Source organism: Helicoverpa zea, chromosome 21 (assembly GCF_022581195.2).
Source record: "Helicoverpa zea isolate HzStark_Cry1AcR chromosome 21, ilHelZeax1.1, whole genome shotgun sequence".
Lineage (NCBI taxonomy): Eukaryota > Metazoa > Arthropoda > Insecta > Lepidoptera > Noctuidae > Helicoverpa > Helicoverpa zea.
Window position 1 is genome coordinate 8,649,463 of NC_061472.1, and position 12,624 is coordinate 8,662,086.

Consider the following 12,624-nt stretch of genomic DNA (forward strand, 5'->3'; position numbering starts at 1 on the left):
ATTAATCCAATTTTCAGAATAAATGTAACTATCATAAAATATAAAAACATAATTATGTAAATCATGACTATTCAATGGAAATTATATCCTAGTTAATTTCAACTTAAAATACTTTAATTCAAAGTTATTATGAAATGTATATGTTACCGTAAGATTACAAACATCGTTAGATTACAATCTATCTCGAGAGATTGTAAACTGTCGAATTATTGTGAACCGTAACATCTGATTGCAATTTAACGCATTATTTTTCGCTATATTATAATCTATCGATGAGAAATTGTCAAATTGTCAACTGTCCGAAAGCTCTCTCTGATTGGTCAGTCTTTTTGTAAGATCGACCAATCACGACCAGCCGTTCTGTTCCCATGGAGTTCCCGTAGAGTTAGGAATGAAATAGAGGTGTCAGTTAAATAAAATAAATGCTCTTCAAAAATTCTTCAAGTATTAAATTTATATAAAAATAACTCTTATAAAAATACAGTTAGGTATTTTGTCTTCAAATACAAACTAATATTTAAAAATAAAATTAAAGGGGTGCTAATTAAACATTCTTCTTTTTAATATCATTATTCGCCCCCAAAAATGTATGTTGCCTTCTAAATTACTAAGTCAGCCACAATTAATAAAGCGTCGAGCATCTAAATAATACTATCTTAGCCACGAGTTATCTTCCACTCTAAATACAACTCAGCATGATGGTTATTTTTTTGCATCTAAATTTGTAGCATGCATTCTAACAGTAAACTTCTTAAATACTATTAAATGACATCATAAAAATATTTATTTACCTTCTAATTTTTTAACTCGTACCTACTGAGTTTTTTGTTTAAAATATAACACATCCCATATTAATTGACCCAGCATGGAAGTAAGCATGCAACATGCAGCAAGCATAACTTCTGTCACGGCTCCGGCACTGCGGGGCTCCGGCGGTCCCATGCGAGCTTATCGTCGCAGATGGTTTTCACGCTCACCACCGCAGCTTCGGCTTGCGCCTCAGCCGCGGCGGCGAGCGCTGAAACTACCTGCGCCTCAGCTCGCAGGCCGCCTCGCCCCTCCGCGCCTACGCGGTTTTGAATTGCACTCTAGGGGTAGGGCAGACAAGACTACGTGGAGTCGGTTTTGCAGCGATTCGTTTTCGTCACTAACTTCAATTTTTAATACAATTTTTAATTGTGTGTAATTTGAGTCTTAAAAATTAAGTACAATTTTTGATTTTATAAAAAATTAAACCGTCACTTATTTTTGCACGTCAAAGAGCTGTGACACCGGGAGATTCAAAGAACATTGTCTTTTTTGACGTTCTACCAATCAGCGCGCAAGATGCATTCCGTTCTACGCCAGTTGACAATTTGACCGCTCTACATCGCTCTCGATCTTACAAAAAGACTGACCAATCAGGGAGAGCTTTCGGACAGTTGACAATTTGACAATTTCTCATCGATAGATTATAATATAGCGAAAAAGAATGCGTTAAATTGCAATCAGGTGTTACGGTTTACAATAATTCGACAGTTTACAATCTCTCGAGATAGATTGTAATCTAACGATGTTTGTAATCTTACGGTGACATATACAAAGACTATTTGTGATTTCATACAATGTTATAAAAATATGTAGATCTAGAACAGTGGTTCTTAACCTTTTTGACATGAGGGACCACTTTAACTAAAGTTTGTCTTGCCGGGGACCACCTCATCGGTTTACCTAAATTAGCACTCATTTCTTTATTATTTATCAAAAAAAAAAACTGTATTTTTGGGTCACTTCTACTCAAAGCTAAACGCATGTCGGCAGTTGTGTAGGTAAGCAAATGCAAATAAAGAAAAACTAGCCTATGCAGTTTCCAAATGCGCGAGCGAAGCGAGCGCCAAATTTTTATTTGACTTCAACCAAATATTACGTAAAATGTAGCCCAAACATACATTTTCATGAATGGGGGGACTAGGTACGACACACCCGATATACGTCCATGCGAAAACCCCCGCTCGCATAGATAAGTCGATAAAAATTAAGTTAGATAACGTATAGCAACGTCGCGAAGCTAAGCTTGGCGGACCACTTGGTATGCCTCCAGGGACCACCAGTGGTCCGCGGACCACCGGTTAAGAACCACTGATCTAGAATATTGTTCGCTTGTGCCTTTTAATTCTTTACTAGTAACACATCATAATTAAAAACTTATTTTAACCATCCCAGTGTGTACCCCCTACTAGAATACTCAATCATCAATCAATTTTTAAATGGCACCTAAAATTTGTAATGATAAGTTCTTAAATTGTAATTAATTAATTTTTAAATTGAATGATGATTGAGAATAAAACATAAGCATTATATTATGATCATCTTCGCTCCTAAGTATTAATTAAGAATAAATTATTTTCTCTTAATCTAAGCATTTGCAACGTATTCTAAAGCATTTACTTTTAATTATTTCTTTAGCTACCAACACTGGCTAGTAGTATTGCCATTTTTACAAATTCATATCATTTGCATTCCGTCAAAAAGGTACTGTAATAAAAAAACGTAATGGAAATAAAATGTAAATCTGTTAAACTTAAAACATTTTTTTTTTCAATCTATAAAATTTCTTCAATAGATTTTTAACCTTCACACAATAGTGGAAGGTTAATGATCGATTGGTAAAATTTGACAACTTTGGGTAGGTATACCTGCTGGTGTCCGTTCCATAAGGTTGAATAAATAAATGCTGTTGGCAACACTGCTACCTACATAATGTTTACTGAGAGTTAAACATCTATTTCTAACTTCCCCTAAGAGGCGATTCCGATAGTGAATGTTAGTGTGTACATTTCTAGTGATAAAGTTTAATTTGTACTGTTACTTTTTAGTTTAAAATTAATCATTTTCAACAAGATGGAAGTATAGATTTTCTTCTCATAAAATTTCCTATCACTGTTAATCTTCAGCACTTTCAATCATATTCAATTATTTCTACTAATAAAGTTGCCCAATTAAAAATGCTAAATAAATTCTTATAATACTTATTGAAAATGATTGATTAATATTAATTTAAGCAATAACTATGTAAGTAATTAAGTTTCTTTAATGTAATGTATTAATAAACGTAAGACTGGAGATGGGTATTGTCGGAATGTTGATGTATTAATTAAATATTTACATAAAATTGTTTAAAACATAAATAAATACTAGTTAAGCTTATGAAAAAAACTAGCGAGTGGTTGCTGCGTTCCATGTAATGGTAAGCGCAGTGATCTTTGTTTGCAAAATAATCTTATAGTTTGCGCAAACTTTGCACATTTTGCGCAAGTATTGCGCAAACCCTTTTTTCATAAAATTGATGTTGCGCTTCATCATCATCATCATCTCAGCCATAGGACGTCCACTGCTGAACATAGGCCTCCCCCTTTGATCTCCACAGATACCTGTTGGAAGCGACCTGCATCCAGCGTCTTCCGGCGACCTTTATAAGGTCGTCTGTCCACCTCGTTGGTGGACGTCCTACGCTGCGCTTGCATGTATATAATTATACATTGGTAAGATATACAATAAAAATTCTGAAAACATTAAGGAAAGTATAGTTCGGCCATTCAGAGAATGCGTTCCTGACACGTCGCGATTGAACTGACGACGTAACTTTGCAATGGCGTTGCAGTTACGATAAAAATATTTTTGCTGGTTGTTTACCGTTTTAACAATTGAGGAGCATTAAAACAACATTATTATATCAATAATCAATGAATGTAGTTACGTCGTCAGTTCAATCGCGACGTGTCAGGAACGCATTCTCTGAATGGCCGAACTATAGTAATTATGTTTTATAAAGTTTAACTCGTGAATGTTACGCGGTGTGTTTGAATACTCTCGTTTTTCATTTATTTTTGATGAGATTGTTCCAAAGTATAGTTTTGAACAGTTTTTATGAAACAATGTGTATGATTTGTCCTTACTGTAATAATATTACGGTGAAAATAAAAATATTCGATATTGAAATTTTGTTGTTTTTTTAATCTTATTCTCACTGACCCTAAGATTTATCATACCAGGCACTTATAAAAACATTCTTGGCAGTCTGGCATTCTTTGACGAGAGGAAAATAAAACTAATAAGTAGGTTAAACCATAACTTATATTTATAAATTAATCGTCACCAATAAAAATAAAAATAAAACATTTCTATACATTTATTACATCACATACATAATACTTCAGTTAATACTATTAATAAACAAAATGTGCTTTCAGCAATAAACATTTTCAAACAAAAATAATAATGATAGGCGAAAAACACATACGACAATAGAAGCGCCATTTTGATTCAAAATACATTTACAAGTTACAAGTTTTCACTGGATAGTATGAATTATAAAAAATGGACCCAAGTTTACAAATTCAGATCTTTATAGTGTTTATAATGGGACTAAGACTGCTTTGCTTAAAATTACGCGGAAAAAAGTAGTTTTCAAATCCGACTTCATTAATAAGGGAATTCTATATTCATCAAAGATATTATCAATTGAAAGAAAGCAAAACACTAAGTTTATCTAATCATTTTTAACATAACTATAAGGATAATATAATATGCACTGTCGAAAAGGGACCTAATAGTGGTATATATGGCGAAAAGCATATTGTAAAAATATTCATGTAACATCAATCTACACGTACTTGGTTAAATAATGCAATGACTATGTCAGAACCTTGAACGAATTTTTTTATCAAACAAGTAATTCCCGAACAAACTCGTGTTGAAAATTGGGGTTATATTATATTATGTAAAATATGTGATTAGAACTTTGACACCGTTGATCTCATTATACCATATTTATGACCAGAATAGTATCTATTAGTGTCAACTTTTATCACATTATTAGCAAACAGCGCCATCTATAGGGAACGGAGAAACTATTATGGGAGTTACTCAAAAACATTAATAATGTTATGCATTACACAAGTTTTATAGCACTCAAGCGCGCAAATGTTCACTAAACACAGAATAATGCACCTTAATTTATGAGTGTTTGGTTCATTGCATAATAAATGTATTGATGTAGGTAATTGTTTAAAATCATTAAAAGAATTATGACATTTACATTAATTACAGAGGCAAGAATACCTACATCATTAAATATTAGGTTAAATTTGAAGTTTTCTTTTAATTATTGTCCTTTATCTCTCTTGTAAAGATTTATTTATTTATATTACAGGCATTTAAAAAATTACAATTCATACTTTTAAAAGGACACTTCTTTAAGGTCGTGCAAATATTGATTTTTCAAAATACATTTAGGAATGCACGTAACCTACATTATAACAAAGAAAAACAAATATTATACAACAAATATACACAAGAATATTAAAATTAAAGTTTTATATGTCATTTAAAAATAAATCTTTAATTTTATATTTCATAATCTACGCTTAATTAGTATTGGTCATTTCCATAACAGTAATTATATTACACATACATATAAAGCTATATGATTATCAAATATCACATTTGTAAACGAGATAATAACTTTATGGTCGGCGCCAGAAATGTGAGCAAAAAGGTCGCATATATGCTAAAATTGTCTATGCCTGACTCATGCTCTGTACAAAATCTATAAATAGATGACAAACTGCGAATTTGTTTACCTTTATCCTTGCACATATTTCTGTCGTAGACTTTATATACATATTATAAAACAGCACTCGTGAATTTACAAAAAGACTTTTATAGACATCTAAGGCCATCTTATTTATTTCATATTTTTTGGGCAGTATTTACAGTTACAAATTCATTTTAAGACAGCCAGAAAGCATAGAAACTACATTATCACGAAATCTTTAGTCAAAGACAAATAAGCATTTAATTTATTTTTCATTTACAAAGACAGTTCAACTGAGCAGTGCGATTCTAAATCTAAAATAAAACACTATAAATAACAAAATAATGACATCATCACATTTATAAAATAAAGATCTTTCTTTACATTTAATTTTCAATATTACATTTACTTCCAAACAGATTTCACCAGCGATTTTTGCCGCCAATTCATAAAAAAGTTAAAGATCTAAATTCAAATAAATTCTACATTCAAAATTACTGTCAACTTTTATTAAAACTATGACTCGTGTTGTTATTTTGTAGAAAACTGGGCGTCTTACCTTCTTTCACTGTTCTCAAAGCTTGCAACACTCTTGCCGTATCCAACTCCTTTTCCGAGGCCTTTTCATTGTCCAAGCAGATTTCCGTCATTCTAGCATTGAACTGTTCTAAAACTTTGACCCTATAGTCTATTGACGAGGCCACAGGATTGGCCGTCAACCACAGATATTCTAAGCATGGTAACTTACAAATATGCTGGACTTCTTCAACGTCTGTTATCACATTGCAGCTCAAATCGAGGCTTTCCAAGGAGTATAAACGCGAAAATCCTTGGAGACTTTCCACTCGATTTTGGGACAAATCTATTCGAACTATGTTGCCTATCTTAGCGTGCCAGTTCTCACATAGGGAGAAACTATTCATAGATAAGTTTAAGACCCTCAATTCGTGGAGACAGGATATGTCACAGAGTTCTTTTAACTTGTTGGATGAAAGGCTCAAGTGTTGAAGTTTGGGTACTAATCTTATGGCCCAGTCGACGTTTTGGATGTTGTTGCTGCCAAAGTTTATGACGGATAGCTTCTTCCATTTCTGTGGACAAAAGGAAGAAGTATTTAGTATCTCTTTAAAAATAAAAAAATGGGTAATAATCTATCTTAATGATATGGGTTTTATTGGGGCATTTTTATTTACTGGTTTAAATCGAAAGACTGGTAAAAGTTTCACTAGTTTTACTAGTCCGTGTCTAAAGGTCATGGAATTTTCAAGGTGAACTTATTTTATCGCATTGCAGGATTTTGTCGCTGATTGGATATGCATGTTATTATTAAAAACAGCTAAGAATATAAGGCTCTCTTTCGCATAGCAAGACTAACTCATTTTGCCCAATAAACACAATGCTAGTGCATTTACCATAGATAAAATGTTAAATATTCAGCCAGTTATCAATTGGATCCTAAACACGCCACCACTATCAGTACTCTAGACATGTGACGCGACCTATTTGGTGCAGATAATTATAATAGTATTACGCGCTGATAAACCTATTGACTCACTGGCCACGTGCGGCGAGGTCGCGGCCATATCGTTCAGTTAAAAATATTTAATTAAAAAAAGAATGCTGTAGTTTTTAATGCGCATTTCTTTAGTTCCGTAGTATTATTACAGGCCCATAAATGTATTTTGTGATTAAATCCTTCGCCTTCTTGTACAAATGTACTTTTCCTCAGAAATAGTTACATTAGCCATTTTCAGGACTGCATTTATTTATTGGTTCATCAACAACGTTAATACTTTCCGAGTAAAAAAAACTAAATAAAAAGAATTGGCGTGTGTGATAGTTACACTTATAGATGAGCACTGCTTGGGTGTTATAATGCATCAATGTTAAGCAGTAATAATACTAATCGGGTGCAACCACAAATAAACTATATCTGTGGGTGCAACGGTATATTGTGTATTTTCCTCAGCCTATGCAAACACTCCAATGATTGTACAGATAAATATATTATGTCAATATAACATCACAGTATTCACAGTGCATTACTCATAGAATTATTGCAAAACTAATACAAATTGATGCTTCTCAATATAGTGGTCTGTCTGGATGTATATAAAATGCGGCACTCGTAGAGATTGCGAACATAGCACCTAGATTTTTATTCGGGACTAGCTTCTGCCATCCCGTGGGAACCTCTGCAACCCAGACAAAAAGTAGTCTATGGCCTTCCTTAATAAATAGTCAATCTAACACTGAAAGAAATTTCAAATCGAACTTGTAAGTAGTTCCTGAGATTAGCGCGTTAAAACAAACCAACTTTTTTTCACGTTTGTAATATTAATAGATATGGAAATAGTTCCCCTGAGCCACGAGTGAAACCTCGGGCAGAATAAGCGTGATATTCATGGTTCTATGAGAAGAGGCAATAAAGCGTTTTATCGTTTTCAAACTTTTCTGTGTATTGTATTGTTGTATTTGCTGACGCATCAAAAGTTGGAGTTTCTTCTATCGCAATCGAGATTCTATTTTTAACTAAATCGTGTATCACCGATTGGATTACGATCGGAAACAACCTTGACAAATGCTTGAATACTTAAGTGAATACAAAATGTAACTACAAAGATAAAGCCAGATATTGATTTCTTTGTGAATTAATGAGGCAGTCTTTGTGGTTTTGTTTTTATAGAATATGTTGAGGTCATAATTTCGTCATCATCTTTGTATGATATTTAATCTTCCTACCTATATTAATATACGTCGGTTTTAATGTATATCGAAACAAAGCAATTGTTGATTTGGAAAACAATAAAACAACATGCATTTACAAAACATCTAAGAAGTATCCTGATTTGCAATATTTTTACTGACTCATAAGAATCGAACTCATATAATCAATGGAGTACTTTTTTTTTTTTTTTTTTTTTTTTATCGACGTAAAATCATCAAATGACCCCTCCCGCTGTGGGTTAGCAGCGGTGAGGGAGTGTCAGACTCTTACTGACTAAAATCGTCGTGTTCCGTCATAGGCCTTTTATGTACCAGGGCCGCGGTATCTCTTTCGAACAACCCGCAGCCCCGGCAGGCCTTGGCCCTGCTGGGCCCCGCTGGGGTTGCTGACGTCTCTTTGAGGAGCGCGTGGAACAACGCGCGCCGTCGACACGGGTCTGTCGTCTAGGAAGACAGAGGGACGATGAGCCACCCGAACTCACCGCCCACAGACCCACGCCTACGGTGGCCGGGAGTCATCTCGCGACACCCGGCGCCCATGGTGTCTACCTGGTCCAGCGCGGCGGCCGGGATGAGAGGTGCGAACTCTCTGGCGTTCCGCCTCCTCCTTCTCGAGCATGACCGCTTCGCAGAAGGAGGCGACGGCATCCCATTCCCTCTCGCCCCGGACCATGGCCTGAACCAGGGCCGGACGCGAGAGGTCGCCGCCGCCCAAAGCCTCGACGAGGACCCGGCGGTGCCCTTCCCATGCGGGGCACACCTGGACTGTGTGGTCCACCGTGTCCTCGGGGCTGTCCGCACAATGGTGACACCCGGGCGCCTCCTCACGACCGATGCGGTGCAGGTACCTCCCGAAACAACCGTGTCCGGTGAGGACCTGCGTCATGCGGTACGTGAGGGCGCCGTGACTCCTCCCGAGCCACTCCTCAAAGAGGGGACTTACCGCCACGATGGTGGCGTGCCCTATCAATGGAGTACTCAGTTGTTTTTTGACGACCTCGATGACGCAATGGTCACCATGCCGGACTGCCAAACCTGAGGTCCCGGGTTCGATTCCCGGTTCGGTCGACATTTGTGTGATGAGCATGCTTGTTGGCCGTGGTCTGGGTGTTACAATATGTATTCATAAATATGTATATATGTAGCTATATGTAGTTTATCAGTTGTGTTAGCACCCTTAACACAAGTTAATAAATAACTTACCATGGGGCTAACCGACCGTGTGTGAAAAGGTGTCCAGACATTATTTATTTATTTGTGTCCAGACATTATTTAGTTGTAATTTAGGCATCTGAATTTGAATGGGCTTCCCCGTCAGTATAAATAAGCATGCATAATTTGAATAATACCAACCTACAAAATATGAGGAAGGAAACTATAAAATTATAAAAAATATCGACTTCTAGTTAAATGCAAAATTTTTAAATCAATGGTTATTGCATGGTCCAAAGCACTTCACTACCAAAAATTATTTGACCTATACACATGACATTGTAACACCATTTTACATTATAAATAGACAAAATGATTGAGGACTCAAACACTTGAACCATATAGATGACATTGAGAAATATACTTTATTTCACAAGAAATAAGGTCGGTTATCAACTTACAACAGTGTCAGCGATGCTGGAGGGGTCCTTGTGCAGGATATCGACAAGCAGGAACTCATTGAGCGACACGACGCTCGCTGTTGACACTGATAAACTCACTAGAGTGTCGCGAAGCCCACCTGGATAACAAAATAGGGTGTTTAAGAAATATTTAATAATCAAAATATTTGATTAAATATTAATTTTTAAGAAAATTTAATGGTATATGGAATTAAAGAAAGAAATGGGTGTATTAAATCATTGTGATGCTGTTGTCTGGGATTTAAGTTGCAGGATATAAATTCCAGAGTAGAGTAAAATTTGGTTTTAGGCGAAATTCCATTCCCTAAATCCACAAGAGATGGAGTCCTAATTGCTATTACAAAAAGTGAAGTTGTATAGCAAAAGGGGTTTTAATTACTCCTTCAAAATGGGAAATTGTAATAAAAAGTGTAATTCTAATAAGCATTTTTTAAGTACATAAGAAAATCACTTGGTGAACAAGCTACATATTTAAATAACAGATTTTTGAACAATATCATAAAACTGCCTAAAAACACAATAAAAATGAATTTACCTAAATGTTATATTAATTCTTAAATTACTAAAACCAGTTCTATTTCAAGAAGCAGACAGATAATAATATGTGAACAAGATGCTTGTTCAATGATAACAACGGTATGACAAGTTGTGTTAGTATTACTTACTGATACAACAAGAATCTATCTTGTAGTATTTGTTTGTTTTGTATCAATATTGATAGTTATTCATTGGAAATGATTTTATATTATTATGTTAGATACATTCTCAATAGTCACTGTGTATTATTTGCAAGATTTATTATAAGTCAGTAAGTGACTAATATCATATTTACTTAGGTGTGTATCTGACTAATAAGTTTATAATTTATTCAGCATTTGAATACAACTTGAGGAAAAAATTATGTCTAACACGTCACATCAAACACAAAAACTGCCTTCTAGCAAATATTGTAACAACTTACCAACACTCTGTATGCATCCCATCGGTACACCGAGAATCTTCAAATCCATCAGCGATTTAAATGGTATCAGATCAAAGTGTAAATCATTAGGCACTATGTTACTTGTACCGAGTTTCTCGTAACTCCCCTCAATGTTTAGTGAACGTAGCTGAGAGCAGAAGTCCAGGATGTGACTGAAGTCATACATCTGATCTTGCTTCTCAGTCGGTGGACATGCCATTTTTAGACGCTCACTTATGGCGTGCAGCTGAAATGAAAAAAGGTTTGCTAAATATCATAGTTACTAGCTTCTGCAAGCGGTTTCACCCCCATCCCGTGGGAACCTCTTCCTGTACCGGGATAAAAAGTAGCCTATAGCCTTCCTCGATATATGGGCTATCTAACACTGAAAGAAATTTTCAAATCGGACCAGTAGTTCCTGAGATTAGCGCGTTCAAACAAACAAACTCTTCAGCTTTATAATATTAGTATAGATGAATTGTTTTTTATGAATGAATTTAAATGGTTATACATGGAAATCCATAAGATTAAATAAACTTGGCTCAGTAAAAAAAGAAAAGAATTGTTATTCTTTAAAGAGAATAATACAAACTAGTAATACTTAGTTATTAATGAACAATGAATGCAGACAACAATTTATGTAATTAAAATGTTTGTCAACAATTCTATTCATAGGAAAATTACTAAGTACAATTAGGTATGTTAGCGATTTGTAATTTTCATTCTTAGACATACTTTTTTTAGGTACTTATTAGCATGACTAAAATTAAAACTAGATATATAACTGACCTCCAAGGGTGTGAAATTATGTGACCTCTCATCCTCCAATAGTTTATCCCCTTCTAAAAACAGTGTCTTCGCTAAATCTTGTAGCAAAAAGAATATATCATACAAATGGAAGTCTAGGAAGTGAGCGAACTCGGACGGCATCGTGAGTTTTAAATATTTAAATACGTTTTTCAAATATTCCCCCAAGGCCTCTCGTCTTTGCTCCACAAACTTGGGTGTTTTATTCCGAATAACTTTCTTCGGCGGGAGCAACTCTTTCGCGACTCCATGGTCTGCGACCAACTTCTCGTGCAGCTCCACAAAGTCACTGTAGCGATGCAACACGTTCCAATGCACTAGCCCCACTTTAACAGTTATTTTGTAATATGTAACATTGTCTTTTGTGGAAGCTTCTTCCACGGTCACAGTGCTATCCTCGCGGTGATTCACGAAAGAAGACATTTTGTATATAACGTACACGATCACTGGCGCTGATAAGTCAACCGTTTATCAGTGTGATTTATTTTAATTGAATTGATACACGCATGTCGTAAGCGCATCAGGAAATCGCGATTTGCTCGCTCGAGTGATGAATCCGCGAATGACAATTATTTTGACGTTACTCTGTTGACGTTGTCATTGAAAATAGCGTTCCAGTTACTGGGTAGTAAATATTTATATCTTAAGCTTACAATCCGAGTTACTTTATAGTTCATATATTATCAAATACCTTCATTCATTTTTTTCATCTCTCAGCATATTTAAATATAGTACATATCAAGTTCATCAAACTTTAGGCCATATCATGTTAGGAACAAATTGTAATTATAATCGATCGATTCATAATTCTGAAAAGATACCGGTACATCTCTAATTTTATCATGTGTTTGCAGAGACAATCAATCATTTTTTTTATTAAATTTTCTTCTGACAATGACATTGACAGATATTTATCATAC

The 12,624-nt window shown here is 35.0% G+C and overlaps 1 protein-coding gene across 1 annotated transcript; it reads right to left on the reverse strand.

Moving 5' to 3' along the window:
• Positions 1-4,095: 4,095 nt before the first annotated feature.
• On the reverse strand, positions 4,096-12,283 carry LOC124640906 (nischarin). Its single transcript, XM_047178867.1, has 4 exons — positions 11,687-12,283; positions 10,898-11,144; positions 9,916-10,034; positions 4,096-6,666 (listed from the first exon to the last, which is right to left on the reverse strand). Exons 1-4 carry the CDS (start codon positions 12,125-12,127, stop codon positions 6,076-6,078), a joined length of 1,398 nt encoding a protein of 465 aa, XP_047034823.1. The 5' UTR covers positions 12,128-12,283; the 3' UTR covers positions 4,096-6,075.
• Between the last annotated feature and the right edge of the window lie 341 nt (positions 12,284-12,624).